At 40.7% G+C, this 16,583-nt stretch overlaps 1 protein-coding gene across 2 annotated transcripts in view; it reads left to right on the forward strand.

The window, feature by feature from the left end:
* The window catches only part of LOC119011819 (cadherin-6-like), a 79,814-nt gene that overhangs the window by 23,122 nt on the left and 40,109 nt on the right, over nucleotides 1-16,583 (forward strand). For both annotated transcript variants that reach the window (XM_037085220.1, XM_037085221.1), the window contains 4 exons: nucleotides 298-632; nucleotides 11,475-11,769; nucleotides 12,758-12,877; nucleotides 15,160-15,333. In XM_037085220.1, coding sequence (XP_036941115.1) covers nucleotides 411-632; nucleotides 11,475-11,769; nucleotides 12,758-12,877; nucleotides 15,160-15,333 — 811 coding nt within the window. In that variant the 5' untranslated portion in view covers nucleotides 298-410. The remainder of the gene's footprint in view (nucleotides 1-297; nucleotides 633-11,474; nucleotides 11,770-12,757; nucleotides 12,878-15,159; nucleotides 15,334-16,583) is intronic.

A 16,583-nucleotide genomic window follows, 5' to 3' on the forward strand; every position in this document is an offset into this window, starting at 1 on the left:
GTGACATTTTTTTGTGAAAGAGAATCTTGATAAATTAGCGTATAAATTCGAGTGTGCAATCAGTTGCACTTATTCCATCTGCACTTGTCATTAGTACAGTGCTGTAAAATGATATGCATTAAGAAAAGGAGTGCATTAGCATACATTTCCAAATCAGTAAGATGAGAACTCTGCACTCCAACATCAAGCAGTTCAGGTGCATAAACTGCCCTAGCAATGCCTTCTTATTAAAGCTGGACTTCAGTGTTGCAATGTTTAGCTCAGCCATGCACTCATTGCTCTCTGCTCTCTCTACAGCTCTTTTATCCCGTGATGGACTATGACTGGTAAACTCATCTCCCAATTCAAGGTGGTCCAACTGGGAAGATAAACCATTTGTCATCTGTACATCCTACACCTCGTCCAGAAAAATGAGGACTTTCTTTCTGGGCATTGTATGTGTTCTCTGTCTTGGCCTGTCCTTGGATGCATTGTCTTTGAGTGGATGGAGGACAGAGACACTAGATGGAGAGTTAACTGAAGCTGGGACCACAGGAAACAAGCTTCTCAAAAGAGTGAGACGTGGCTGGATGTGGAACCAGTTTTTCCTGCAAGAGGAGTATACAGGCAGCGACTACCAGTACATCGGCAAAGTAAGAGCACTGCCAATGCCTTCTGATTTTAAGTTTCATTAAACATTTAGATAGTCCCATATGACATTACATACAATTCTGGAATTATATAAAATTCCCTTGATAAGCTAGAAAGACATTCCTCAGTCATGTTTGTTCTTCTTCTTTTGTTAATTGCAGGCTTTATGAATGTAAATGTTTGCTAATATGAATCACTTTTGAACCACTTTGTCCATGGCTTTTGTGCCTGCAAGCATAATTATTTCAATCAAGGCTGATGGTCATTGCTATAGAAGTTTGTTTAAAAAATCAAAATCTGGTGTATGCTTAAGTATTTTTGTTTGTCTTCAGCTTGGTTTAAATTAGTTTTTTAATGCCGTATAAAAGGGTGAAACATTATGATTGACAGCTGAGCCCTGGTCACAATTGAGCAGGCACATGCATTGGCATGAACTCAATACTGCTTCTTGATCACTACAATGCAGGCCCTGACTCCCCTGAATTATGTCTCCATCACAATACCACAGCACTTGTATCTGCAATGTTTTGGCTTAATTCTTTTGTACAGCGGAAGGAAGTTGAGATGTGTCATCCATCTTTATATTAATCAATGATAGGACTATTAGCTTTTGTTACTATTACTATTAGCTCATTATTACCAAAACAACATGACCTTTGTTGTATGGTAGCAGTTTTGTTAGGTTTAGCAACAAAACTACTTATGTTGTAACATGTTATATAAAGTTATGTTTTGTATAGAGATGCTCCGATCAGCATTTCTGGGGGCCGATCTGATCACCGATCCCAGGAATCATAAATCTGCCGATACCGATCACCGATCACCGATCACAGATCACAGAATGGATGGGAGAATAATAATGATAATAACAATCCTCAATGTCCTGTATTTATTACAATCTAGCCTTGCGCACCACTTAAATTGGTAAAACCATTTGTACTAAAATAAATAAATACAATCAAGATCTTATGTAATACAATCAACTTTTTGTGTAAACATTACATACCCTGTCAAGGGCAATAGATGAAATAAAATAAAAATAAATAAAATTTACTTGCCTTACTCCCCAAGTGCCAAAGCCAAAAGGCTTCAAAATCATTTTAAACAAAAAGAGGCATGCAGTTTACTGCCACTGCATCGACATGGGACATGCACTCGAAGACCAAATATCAGTTGTAAAACTGACTGATGTGACATTGTCTTTCAAAAGTCTGTCGATGTGTGTGTATGTGATGTCGTAAAGTTGAGGGAGACGTACATCCGTATCTGTATTTACGTCCAGGGGGGCACAGCGTTTAGGGTCCATGTTGGCCATGTTGGCGGCCGATCGATCGGAGCATCCCTAGTTTTGTACTTAACATAATGTAGTCAGTTAGTCGCTGTTGATTTATGGTCTACTGACAAAAGTGCTGTGTTTGTTGCTTTTGTCGGTTTCATCCACATTTAGTAGCTCAAGGCCACTGTAGGACTAAGGTCCTACCTGAAGCTCACAAAGGCAGCATAAATACAGCAGCACTGTATAACGTATTTTCGGCCACTTTGGATGTATGACACAGTTTCATTGTTGTTGTGGAGCACTGAAAGCAACCGTTGCTCTGATTCTGTTTCCTCAGACTGTCTCATAATCATGGAATCCGAAGTTGTTACAGTGGGATATTTTTACTCTCCCAAACTGTGAGGACATGTTGATGATAATCAGTTTGTGGCACTGTGACTGTGCTGTGCATCACACATTCAGGACAGAAAGGCTGACAGGAAGAGAATAGCAGCATCGGCAAAGAATCTATAATGTGAAGTGAATATATCAGTAAGGTGTAGATTTTCACTGTTCACGTGCACACATGTAATGAATCCTATGGTGGATACAATCCTCTTTTTAGCTCTAAAGTGTTCTATTTCTTGTAAACTTATCGTTATTTTATTCAAACGCGTAATATGCTGCATATTGCATTACGTTTTCGGGTCGACTGCTTGTTCGTCTGTACGTCAACCTTGAGGGAATTTCTTCAAATTTGATTGAAATGTTCCGTTGGACTTGAGGATGGCCATTGTGACCTCATTGCATCTTATTTTGGTAAACATGATATCTCAAAAAGCATTGAGAGAATTTCATCAAATTTATTTCAAATACCCACAATGACTCAGGCATGAACTGATTAGATTTTAGTGGCCAAAGATCAGAAGTCAAAGTCAGTGTGATGTCACGAAACACATTTTTGGCCATATCTCAGGAGTGCATACTATGATTCCAGTAACATTTGACCTACAAATGTTTTATATGATAAAATGATGAAATATCCACTATGACACCAATATTGTACAAAAATATGTTATCATTCAGTGCCACAGTTCTGGAACAGGAACTTGCATTGAGCGTGAAGGCATACAACCACAATACAGTAATTGTAGTTCAGTATGTTTCGCTGCTACTTCTGCACACCCTTTGAAAAACAGAAACACATTTTCATTTATGTGTGTTTCAGTAAGAAGGTAAAATTATGCAAATATACATCGATCAGCCACAACATTAAAAGCACAGGTGACAGGTGAATTGATTAACATTAATCATCTTGTTGTGCAATGTTCTCCTGTGAAACCTTGGGTTCTCGCATTCATATTAATGTCACTTGACGTGCACCACCCACAAATACCGATGTAGAATATGTAAACAACCTCCTGGCAACACCGATGGCAGTACCCCCCACCCCACCCCACCCCCCGCCCCCCCAAAGTAGGTCAATGTGCCCTGCCACACCATAAAAACTGGTCGGGAATAACTCAAGGAATGTGACAAAGAGCCTAAGGCCCTGAGCTGGTCTACAATTTCCCAAGAATTCAATCAGACATGCATCTGTGGGATGTGCAGGAAAATGTTTGATCCATGGAGGCACCAACTTTCCGTACCTGAAGGATTCACTGCCAGTAGCCAAATGCCAGACACCACAGGACAACTCCAGAAGTCTTGTGTCTCTGCCTTGATGTGTCAGAGCTGTTTTGGTGACTCAAGGGGAACCAAGGGGACATTTATATTGCATACACAATACTTTTGCCCCACAGTAGGAACTTAATAGAAAGTGTCATGCAGCTTGAACCTCCAAGGGTTGTACATCTGTGTACGAATATTGTCCTACATGAATATTGCAAATGTTTTGAGAGTAGTATTTCTTCACTATTGAATGATGATGTAATTCATCATCCTTACCAGTGAGATCCAAGTTCAAACAGTAATCTAAAATCCAGGGCACTGTTGGAAGAGAAGGCAGTCTTTGGCCCAAGACCACATTCAGAATGTCATCCTACTTGATGTTTTACAGATTACATATTATACAACATTGATCTTGGGGCCAAGAAAAAGTTTAATCCAGTCGAGTGTGCCATGGCAACCTCCCACAGGAGGCTGTACATTAAACATGCACATGTATTATTGCACTTGTAACAAAGTATATAATGCTCACTCACCTTGTGTACAGATTATGGTGTTATCTAGGGCATTTTCATCTAACTGGCTGCTCTGTTTAATATCAAGAGGAGATTCTCACTCATAGCCCTATTTGTGAAGTTAGTGCACAGTGTGGCGTGATGATAGTTGAAGCTGTGCTGTTTGATCAGAGACTAGATGCCGCGAGGTATTGTGATGCTCTGTATGAAGCCTGCTGTCTGACACCACAAAACAGAGTAGGCTTTGAAACAAATCAAGTTTGCCAAGATTGAGGTAAACACAAAGAGAAGCAAAATGGAGTCAGCAGACTTTACTTCGCTGCTGGGGTGTTGCTTTCACTGTAGGGGGTCTGCTGGGTGCCTCAGATATGGTTTAGCAAAAGATTAGCAGGGATGTAGGTGTGTTGAGCAGGGGCAACAATATGGTTAAGCAAACACTGGTAATGTTTCACTCTTGGTACCATGGAGGCAGACATTTAAGAGAGATTTGAGAATATCCAATACAGAATATATATCCAGTCCTCATCCAGTTCATTTATATTTAGTCACACAGTTGAACAAAAATCATTACCTTCACACGCACTCTGCTTGACATCATCTTTTTTCAACAGTAAAAAACAAATGATAAGCCACTCTAGGCCAAAAGTGATAAAAGGGGGGTCGGGGGGGTGCTGCACTTGATAACTGTAGGCAATAGGTGGCCGCAAAGTTCAAATCCTTATGATGACAGCAAAATCCTGATGGGAGGATTTAACTTTATACCCTGTTTGACCTCAAGGTGATCTGCAATGACAGGGTGGCACTATCCGTATTTCAGCTGGTAGACTCCACATGGAAGCAGATATATGTAATCTAACACTATGTTAATACAACTGCTTTGGTTGATATTTAACTTTAACAGCTCTCCTGTGAACTTAGATAAACTAAAGATATGTAACATTAAGTTGCTGTTTGTACTTGCATAGGCCTATAAGTGAAACATACAGCCTGGGGTATATGTTTACGCCCAGCTGAAAGGCAGTGTGGAGATCGCCGATAATCAGCTGTGGCACAGTGCAGAACAGTCAGATTACCTTGAGATATAACTTAAAGTGGTGGTGTGGATATACCACATATACCTACTTAGTATCAGTCCACACTGCATATACCCACTTCTGAATCCCCTGTGGTGCGCATCTTCGCTACATTGTTTGAGGGAACTATAGGTAACTGCATACTTGTAGACGCAACCATCACTAAGTTAGCTCCTCAGATATCGAATGTTATATTTTTTCTAATTTTGACACTCAAACACTTGACAATATATTAGTTAAGGTTGTAAGGACTATAGCTGTTGGTAGCTGTTGTTCAAGGTTGGTAGCTGTTGTTGTTCAAATATGCCAGATTGGAATTTTATGGTTTATTGCTCTTCAGACGATGGGGCTAAACTAGCCAATGCCACTTGTTGCTATAGCAATGGTAATGTGTAATGTGAATATTGTAGAGTGCAGATTCAGGCTACATTGCAAATACAATCTCAAATACAATCTCCCTGTGACCTTGTGGGCACTGCTAGACCTGTTTACTGTAATGCTAATTAGGTATGTTGTCACAGTAGCCTGGCACTGCTGCTGCTGTTTGCTACACACACACACAGAATGTGAAGAAAAACAACTTTTATTCTTATTTAACCATGTCACTGTACCGGGAAATGGATCGAAACTAGACTCCAAACTCCAAATAGATGTTATTGATATGTTCCTTGTCAAAGATGAATTATTTCACCCACCCACACCCCATCCCATATCAATAGAAGGCCTGCCTTATCAACTCAGAGATTTGAGATCTGCGCACCACATTACACACACAGAGATGAACCATAGCGCTCCTCCTCCTCCAGTTGAATAGAGCTTTTTGCTCATATACAAACAGAGTTGTTGTCATCATTTTTATTTTTTTATGCAAAATTAGCTGGATAAAGTAAAAGTCCCCCTTCCTTTTCTGTCGTGTCGTGACACCTGTAATGCTGTGGCAATGGCGTCCTGTGAAAGGAGAAACATCTGTATGACAATGACATTGTGTCCCCTCAGAGATGTCGTAAGGCAGGATTTGTCTATTAGCACACCACTGTAGCTTCCCACTGTCACTCTGACCTATTGTCTCCTGTCACCAGCTAAGTGAGTCAGATCAACTCTCACAGTCCTGCCTGGTGAGAGTCTGACATACAACCCCCTGCCAGGTTCTAAACAGTCTTCCTCTCTTTAGAGAGAGAGAGAGAGGGGGAGAGAGAGAGAGAGAGAGAGAGAGAGAGAGAGAGAGAGAGAGAGAGAGAGAGTGAGAGCAAGAGGGAGAGAGAGAGAGAGAGAGAGAGAGAGAGAGGGAGAGAGAGAGAGCTGTATTATTAATAATACTTGAACTGTATATACATATATACGTATATATACACATACACATACATACATATATATATATATATATATATATATATATATATATATATATATATATATATATATATATATATATATATATATATATATATATACATATATACATATATACATATATACATATACATATACATATACATGAGTTTATATGCGTGTATACAAGCGTGTACATGACTGCAGGCTTCGTCAGCTTGTGTTAGGTGAAAGCACAGAGGTGCTGCAGCCCTGCAGACTGACAGATGAAATCTGACTGAACACTGCTGGAGAGAAAAGGCAGCAACGGTCAAAACTAGAGAAGGAGGGAGAGATGGAAGAAAGACAGAGAGTGGGGGAGCAGAGAGGAAAGGAAGGAAGCAAAGGAATTGTTGTTTTTTTAATAGAAAAGGATATTCACAGCACAGGTGTTAAAAGAAAACTTGAAAAAAGGAGGACAGGTAGAATAAAAGAACAACAGGAAAGAAACAGACCAAGAATTTGACTCCTGGAAGAGAAGACTGAGATGCATCTTAAAGGGAGAGTAGAGTAGTAGGTCAACTCGAGGAAGAAAAGTAACACATACACTTCCATTCATAGCTAGATAGAAACAGTTTCCACACTCTCTTGCATGAAGCTGGATATTGGATACAGTAAATAGTGATGTCATTTTAAATAAACAAAATATGCTTGATGACGTGCTGAATAAAGTGTTCAGTACTAGCAGTAGTAATGTGAAATGTAGCCTGTGCAATATGGGAGCAGCAGCAATTGATGGCAGTTGTGGATTGTGTCTGGACAACATATTATCATTCCTTAAAGACTAAATTAGTCAACTGCCAATGAATCCCATGACATATATCACTGTTACCAATTTATCAATATACCAATTGTGGTGTAGCTTAAAAAAAAGTGTATTACTTATATAAATTATGTTAATTACGTAAAGTCGTGATTCCAATGTTGAACAATGCTGTTCAACTGTGAAAGTTCTGATGAAAGACTGCAAGTGGAGGAAACTGGTTGCTGCTTAAATTTGCAAGGATAGCAGTTTGGTGCTAATGTTCCTTGGATTGTGTAGTTATCTGGAAAGCTTTGCATTGCAGCTGCTGGCGCCAACTAAGCTGGAATAATAGTAGGACCTCAGTACCTCGAGCTGCTGTGAGGAGAAGTTCTTTGGCCTGCTGGAAATGAATCAAGGAACTCTCAGCAGCTGTTACGCCCAGAGGAATCCAGGAGAAGAGAAGTTAAGGTCACTAGTCAGGGGGGACAGTCTGCCCCTGACTGATAGTAGCTCAAAGCTGGGTCTCTTGACAGTCATCACGCCTAGGTATGAAGACTGGGGAATTCTGGGACACTGAGTTCAGTTCAGTGTCCATTTTGAAATCCACAATCAACAACTTCATCTGTGGGTTGCAAGAACATCCAGCTAGTATTGTATTTTTTTCTGGGGGGGACATGAAGGACAATACTGTGAATTTAAACAAATTACCATTCTATTCACATCTATTGTTTTAGAGTGGCAGAGGAAGTCTCAAATGAAGGTATCTTAAAATCTTGAATTATTTTTTTCCATTTGGGTGGATTTATCCTTTATGGGAGAGGACATACTCTAAGAACTAGACCAAGAGAGAAAGAAATTAAGCGTAGGAAGAAGAGAGAGAAAAGGCATTATGTGGCTTTATGTACTTGAGTTGACATTATCGTGTTTGTCTTTACTGCTCTTGAAACTGATGTGCTGAAATCTAATACAGTGAAATATGTTATCACAAAATGGTTCATTGCATATCACAGGTGGCAAGATGATCTATATATTTGACTCAGTGATACCAACAGGGGACACAGCATCTGTTATATTTCTCTGTGGCCTCAGTGACAAAATTATTCTGTATTATACACCACGAGCAGGCAGATGAAGTGTGATGCATCCCACCACACTTAATGTAATGTTGTCTTTTGTGTGTCTGTGTATATCCGTGTGTTTGTGCATGTGTTTAAGTGGGGAGTTATCAGCAGTAAGCCAGGAAGACCCTGAGGACAATAAAAAGCAGTTTGCTGTCTTTGAAAAGTGGTGCAAGTGTATTGTGCAAATGACAAAATATTGTTAAGAATACTTTAGTTGTTCCCAGAATCATCCATCATCCACTGCAACTGCATGTCCAGCCTAACCAGAGACTAAAGGTATATGAAAATCATTATACTCAACCAGAGGGATCAGTGTGGTGCAACATTCAGATTTTTGACTTGGTCATGCAATTAGAACACTCCCTTGACATAGGACTGTAATGCTTTAGGAGAAGGCTTCATGGCTACTGTTACTAAAATCTACCGTCATTACCATCAACAATCCTTCCTCATTTGAAGGGTAACTACACACATTTTTCTAACCACTGTCAGTCATTGCGGTTCTTTCAGGGCTACAGATTCATAAGAGAATACCTGTGTTACTGTTTGAAAGACAGGGCTATTTACCAGACAAGGTCTTCTTTTTTCACCATGGTCTAAAGACCTGCAAAGATTTGGCAAATTTGTCAGCTGATGGACTAAAAGGTGAAGGCTTTTTTCCCCATATGGTAATCTGCAGCATTGAAGGTCCCAATGAGCACATCAATGAGCCTCCATCATCCATAAATGGGAGAAGATTGGAACCACCAGGACTCTAATCTGGCCACCCAGCCAAACTGAGCAGTCAAGGGAGAAGGGCCGTAGTCTGGGAGGTGACCAAGGACCCAATAGTCACTCTGACAGAGCTCCAACATTTCTCTGTGGAGAGAGGACAACCTTCCCGAAGGACAACAATCTTTGCAGCACTCCTCCAATTACAGATTGCCACTCCTCAGTAAAAGGCACATGACAGCCCATCTGGAGTTTGCCAAAAGTCACTTGAAGGACTCTCAGACCTTAAGAAACAAAATTCTCTGGTCTGATGTAACAAAGATTGAATTCTTAGACCTGAATGGCAGGTGTCATGTCTGGAGGAAACCGGGGCATTGCTCATCACCTGGTCAATACCATCCCTACAGTGAAGCATGGTGGTGACAGCATCATGTTGTGGGGATGTTTTTCAGCAACAGGAACTGGGAGACTAGTCAGGATCAAGGGAAAGATGAATGCATCACTGTACAGTGACATCCTTGATGAAAACCTGCACCAGAGGGCTGGGGAGAAGGTTCATCTTCCCGCAGGACACTAACCCTAAGAAGACATCCAAGATAACAAAGGAGCGGCTACGGGAGAACTCTGTGAATGTCCTCGAGTGGCCGACTGAACTGAGATCTGAAAATTGCTGTTCACTGGCGCTCCCCATCCGACCTGATGGAGCATGAGAGGTCCTGCACAGAAGAATGGGAGACTCAACCCAAAAATAGGTGTGCCAAGCTTGTAGAATCATCGTCAAAAAGACTTGGGGCTATAATTTATGCAAAAAAGTGCTTCAATAAAGTATTGAGCACAGGCTGTGATGTTCATGTTATATTTTCTTTATTTTTAATGAAGTTGCAAAAATGTCAAACAAACTTCTTTCCTGTTGTCAGCAGCTTTCTTGACCGTGGTCCTCAGGAATGTACATCAATCAGGCGTAACATTATGACCACTGACAGGTGAAGTGAATAACACCAATTTTCTCCTCGTCATAATATAGGTGGGTGGGATATATTGGGCAGCATGGAACATTTTGTCCTCAAAGTTGATGTGTTAGAAGCAGGAAAAATGGGCAAGTGTAAAGATTTGAGTGAGTTTCACAAGGGCCAAAGTGTGAAGGCTAGACAACTGGGTCAGAGCATCTCCAAAACTGCAGCTCTTGTGGGGTGTTCCTGGTCTGCAGTGGTCAGAAGTGGTCAAAGAACGGAACAATGGTGAACTGATGACAGGGTCATGGGTGGCCATGGCTCATTGATGAACGTGGGGAGTTAAGGCTGGCCTGTCTGATCCGATCCAACAGACAAGCTACTGCGGCTCAAATTGCAAAGTTAATGCTGGTTCTGATAGAAAGGTGTCAGAATACACAGTGCATGGCAGTTTGTAGCGTATTGGGCTGCATAGTTGCAGACCAGTCAGGGGGCCCATGCTGACACCTGTCCACCACCTTAAGGGCAAACAGTGGCTATGTGAGCATCAGAACTGGACCACAGAACTATGGAAGAAGGTGGTCTGGTCTGATGAATCAAGTTTTCTTTTACATCATGTGGTTGGCTGGGTGTGTGTGCATTGCTTACCTGGAGAAGACATTGCACCAGGATGCACTATGGGAAGAAGGCAAGCCAGCGGAGGCAGTGTGATGCTTTGGGCAATGTTCTGCTGGGAAACTGTGGGTCTTGCCATCCATGTGGATGTTACTTTGACATGTACCACCTACCTAAGCATTGCTGCAGACCATAAACACCCTTTCACCCTTTATTCCCTGATGGCTGTGGCCTCTTTCAGCAGGATAATGCACAGTGTCACTAAGCAAAAATGGTCCAGGAACGGTTTGAGGAGTACAACGACGACTTTGAGGTGTTGCCATGGCCTCCAAATTCCCCAGATCTCAATCCAATCGATCTGTGGAATGTGCTGTCCAATCCATGGAGGTCCCACCTCACAACTTACAGGACTTAAAGGATCCGCTGCTAAGATATTGTTGCCAGATACCACAGCACACCTTTGTGGGTCTAGTGGAGTCCATGTCTCGATAGGTCAGGGCTAGTTTGGCAACAAAAGGGGGACCAACACAATATTAGGCAGGTGGTCATAATGCCTGATAATGTGTAGTTGACCGGTGGGTGGCTGGTTTTATTGCTTTTTCAGAAATATCTGATGGTCATGACAGAAACTAGAGACACATTTTTACCTAACACCAAATAAAAGAATACTGCCATCACTTTAAAGACGGGTTCAACCCTACCTTAACAGTATGCTGTAGTGGAAATAGAGGTATTGAGATATAATGTGTCAACTGAAGCATGTTATGTCACTGTCATTTAGAGGATGATTATTGAATGTTTTTATTTATTTGTCCATCTGCAGCTCCAGTCGGACCAGGATCATGGCAATGGCTTAGTCAAGTACGTTCTGTCGGGCGAGGGGGCCGGCACCATCTTTGTCATTGATGAGAATAACGGTGACCTGCACGCCACTCGCCGCCTGGATCGTGAGGAGAAGGCTTTTTATATCCTAAAAGCCACAGTGGTTAATAAAAGGACGGGTCATAAGCTGGAACCTGAGACCGAGTTCAAGGTCAAACTCCATGACATCAATGATAATGAGCCTCAGTTCAGCAAAGAAGTTTATACCGGCAGTGTACCAGAGAGGTCGGACATTGGTAAGAACAGCTCTCATGAGACTCTGATGTTACAGAAAGAGAGTTAGGATGGTTTTGATTGTTCTTTCTGGATAATTTCATCCAGCCTTGACTGTTCTAACCATTGTTTTGTTTTTGTTGTTTTTTTTATCATTAAAGGGTAACTCCACCAATTGTACCCATTTAAGTGTGTTCACAAATCTTGGGGAATACTACTGCATATTTGAAAAAAGTAGTATAAAGCCTTTGCGTGTCCAGAGGAAGCTGCATGTAATCTGATAACTTGCGTGTAGTGATGTCAATCAGTGGCTAAATTGCATTTTGTGTAATGTAGGCACCAGAGTTTGAGAAGCAGTCCACTGGTCTAGAATTGCATTCCTATAACACTATTGGACTCATTATAAAAAGTATGACTAATGACTAATTGATCAAATTTAACCAGAGTTATTACCTCTTTTTTCCCCTTTTCAAAATATGGGGCCTACATTTCCCACAATGTAACATGTATGTAACCACCAAATGACATCACTGCAGGTAAATAATCAGATTACACTGGAGCCAAAAAAGTTACCTACTTTATTCCTAGCCCCTACTCTACCTTGCGCAAATTATGTGTGCATCTTCTGGTGTGGCACTTACTTGAAACCAGTGTTTTATATACATGTTTATACATATGTATTACCTAGCAAACAATCAAAAACACTGTGTCATCTTATCTTTTATTTTAACTCAATCAACATCAAATTTGCTATACAACATTGTGGCACAGAGACACAATTACATTACAAATGAGAAAGATCAGTCGAAAAGTGTTTCCCCTAACTGTTCCCCCAGTGATATCCTTAGACAACTCATGGGTATTACTTTTTTGACATATGTAGTGGTAATCCCAAGACCTGTATACACACTATAATGTGTACAATTAGTGGAGTTACCCTTTAAAGTATTATAGGGATGAGAGAGATCTTGTGATATTTGTCCATGATCATCATGTCAATGTGTATCTCAGGTACATCAGTGATCCAGGTGACAGCTACAGATGCTGATGACAGTATGTATGGGAATAGTGCCAAACTGATCTACAGCATCAGCCAAGGACACCCATACTTCTCTGTGGACCCAAACACAGGTATGTTTGACATCCTTTAAATGATCATGGCACACACATATGCAAATGATAAAAACCTGGTGGCTGGTAGTTACCAAATAAAAAGCACTTGAAAGGGTTAACCCTCTTGAAACCTCGAGTACCAATGGGGTTCTCTCTTAACTGCAGCCTTGACTGCATGTTTAAATATTAGTACAGTATATGGTAAGATCATATCACTATATTGTTGCCAGCTGGGGCGGCTGTAGGTCAGCGGGTACAGCAGGTTGGCTAGTGATCATAAGATCGCTGGTTCAAATACCAGCCCCGGACTGAGCTGAGCTGCATGTCGAAGTGTCCTTGAGCAAGATACTGAACCCCAAATTGCTTGTGATGTGCAGTTGGCACCTTGCATGGCGGCTTCTGCTATCAGTGTGGGCCCTGCGATGAGCTGGTGAACTGTCCAGGGTGTACCCTGCCCTCGCCCAGCTGGGATTGGCTCCAGCAAAAACCCTGAGACCCCTCAACAGGGATAAAGCAGTTACAGACAATGGATGGATGGACTGTATTGTTGCCTGTCAATATAATGCACTGAAAGCTTTTTAACATTTCTGCTATGTTCTTAGATTTCATAAGTGCTATCTCTTATACCTCCAAAACATGTTTACACCTATGCACTACCTATAGCAATAAGAATAATCATCATCAACCTCTTCCTCAGTAAGGAAAGAAATTATAATAAGTATGTACTGCAGTGAAAAAATATTGGTGCACACTGATGAATGCAGTTTTTCTGGACTATGAAGAGGAATAAATAACAGATTGTTTCTTCATGCAAAAAACACGGTTTGAATTTCAATCAGGCTGCTATATTTTAGGGAATTAGAAAAGTTGGGTCATTATCAATCTGTTGTACAAGGGGAATAAACATAATACAAGGACTTAACAAGGGCTAAAGCAAACTGCGTGTTGCTTTAGTCTTGTATTAAAAAATGCCATAGACCTGTCTCTGCACTGGACACACAGCGCTGGAACTGAAATCAGCTTTACAATCCAAATCTGTAAAAGAGCAAATTAACATATTCCACAATTTCAGACTGCTATCCAAAAGGCCATATTTGCAAGGAAAAACATTTTTAGAGTCTCATTCCCTGCTTGGCAAAATTGCTGAAGAAAAAGAGTAAGTTAAAACACGAGTCACAACCTAAATTAAGGAAGATCAAGCAAATTGTATTCTCATGTTCTGTCAGATTGCTGACAGATTGCTGAATTGCCTCTTATCAGGGGCACTTTTGGATCTCACTCCTATATTTTCATTTTTCATATGAAATGTAACAGACTGTCTATGAAGAAAATGTTACAGTTTAATGTGGTTAGAGCAAATTGACTGTCTCGTTAAGCAGGACTAGTATGCCCTTCCTTCTTTTAGCTCAGTATCTTATTGTAGCTAATACAGGTGTTTCTATCAACATGAAAAGATAGAAAGAACATGCGATGAACAGTAAATACGGGCTTTGTGCACCTTTGCCCTGCATAGTAATGTTCTCACTACGCTGAAAAACAGGCTTGTGGTAAAATGTGCTATGACAGATTAAAACCATAGCTCAGCCCTTGCTTTATCTTACTGCATGTACTTTCTGAAGTTGGCCATCCATTTAGATAATCAGTGCAGTAATCTCCCACTCTCTGCTCATCTGTTTGTCTCCAACATTTAGAGAAGTCAGGGCCATGGTCAGATTACTGGATTATCAATTAATTATGGATTAAGCTGCAATGATAGACCGCATTCTCTGGTTGCTGACAGGGAGTGAGATGCTTTTAATGTGAAGTAGCAGCAGTAGTAGGTATTTCAGTATTTTCTGTTTTCTATTCATATGAAGTTACTATTAACTCTGCTGTGAGCCAACACCACACAGTGAGGTTGATATAAATGATAAAGTCATTCTGGATGCATGCTGTCAAGCCACTGAATCTTCTACTATAGTCTACATAGATACTGTACAGCTCAATGTAAATACATGATTACAATTGCGAAAAGGAATGCTGATCATAGAGATGTAGTATCAAACATGTGGTTTGATTTAATTAAAATCTTAAGTAATATACTGAACAAACACTTGAATGGGTAAAAAAAGCCCACTGAACCCAGGCCCTGTCAAACTGTTTCATGTAATGACTGCAAATGTAATGAACTGTAGGTGGGACAATCTGGTATATTGGTATATACAGGTATATAGGGTTCTATTTTCTGGTAAAGGGGAGGCTGTTGATGAACACAGACCAAGTGCAGAATTTAAACAAAGGCATGTGTTGTTTTTGTTCAGGTGTCATCCATACAGCCTTGGGTCCTGCTGACATGGACCGCGAGCAGAGGGAGCACTACCAGGTGGTTATCGAAGCTAAAGATATGGCCGGACAGAGAGGAGGACTCACTGGAACCACCACGGTTAACATTAGCCTCACTGATGTCAACGACAACCCTCCCCGCTTCACTCAGAGTAAGATCATAGCATTAAAGCAGGACAAATGATGAAACACTGAGTCACACGCTCACATTAATTATACAGGTCACAAACAGAAGAAGGAATATTTTGGAGAAACACAACAATGTTACAATAAAAGACTGTAACATGTTGTTCACTTTGAATTGAACAAACAGAATAAATGTGGAAAATGAAATGTCACAAAATTTATATCCACAAATGTCTCCACAGTAATCGATGTATTGAATTTAAATAACTCTAGAGGCAAAGCTACACAATACAGATAACAAATATTTGATGTCTCACATCATGATTTCAGGGACTTCACAAAGCTAGCAAAATGTGCAGACATTAATGGAAATCTAAATGACTACTTCTTACTTGCTTATTCCTTATGTTAGTAGAGTACATTGCTAAGACAGTGAAAAATGTTGCTTGTTGATTTTAATGGATTCAGAACTATTCAGACTGCCAGCAGCAGACGATGTTTGAAATTGTGTTAGTTCAACCTGAAATGGAGTCAGCTGTCATTTTCAACCAAATCTTAATCTCTCCAGCTTTTAGTGAGGACTGAGCATAGTCCTGCAATAAATAGATATTACCTTGATGTAGATCTGCAAGGGTTAAGTTGTCTATAGAGAGTAGCTCCATTCACACTGTCCTTTCAGTGTGGGAGTCATGTGTTGATTCTCCACATTGTCCTCTGTGTGAAAGTTTCAGATCCAGAGAGGAGGAACAGTTTCGCTGCGGCTCTGATGCGCTGGAGGTAGGATCAGAGCCGCAGCAAAGGCGAGCTGGCTTCTGTGTGAATGGAAAAGCCAGAGGCATGGAGCAAATGTGTGTCAGTGTGATGGTGTTCACAGTGCGACAGCTAAACAGATCCTTCACTCACAATGTCCCACAAAGCAAAGTTACAGGAACAAACAACATTAATGTGGAAACTGGAAGTGTCTTTTGCAACTTATGAGGGAAAAAAAAATTCCATAATTATACATGGAAAAGTGTCTGTCATCCCATCCATCCTACTGATTCTTTGTCATATTTCTGCCCAAAAAAACAACGTCAAAAAAACATTGACTCGCCATGTGCTTCTTCCACTGTTGTGTTGCTCTAGTCACTGTCTGAAAAAAAGAAAATTTAAAAACTGACAGAACGATCAGCCCTTCGGACCGAGACTTTAATGAACTTTCCCCTAATGAAACAGCATCCTCCCCACAAGTGAGAGAGTCAGACAGCATCCACTTTTTACTGATGTAGATTATGTA

Source organism: Acanthopagrus latus, chromosome 21, assembly GCF_904848185.1.
Source record: "Acanthopagrus latus isolate v.2019 chromosome 21, fAcaLat1.1, whole genome shotgun sequence".
Classification (NCBI taxonomy): domain Eukaryota; kingdom Metazoa; phylum Chordata; class Actinopteri; order Spariformes; family Sparidae; genus Acanthopagrus; species Acanthopagrus latus.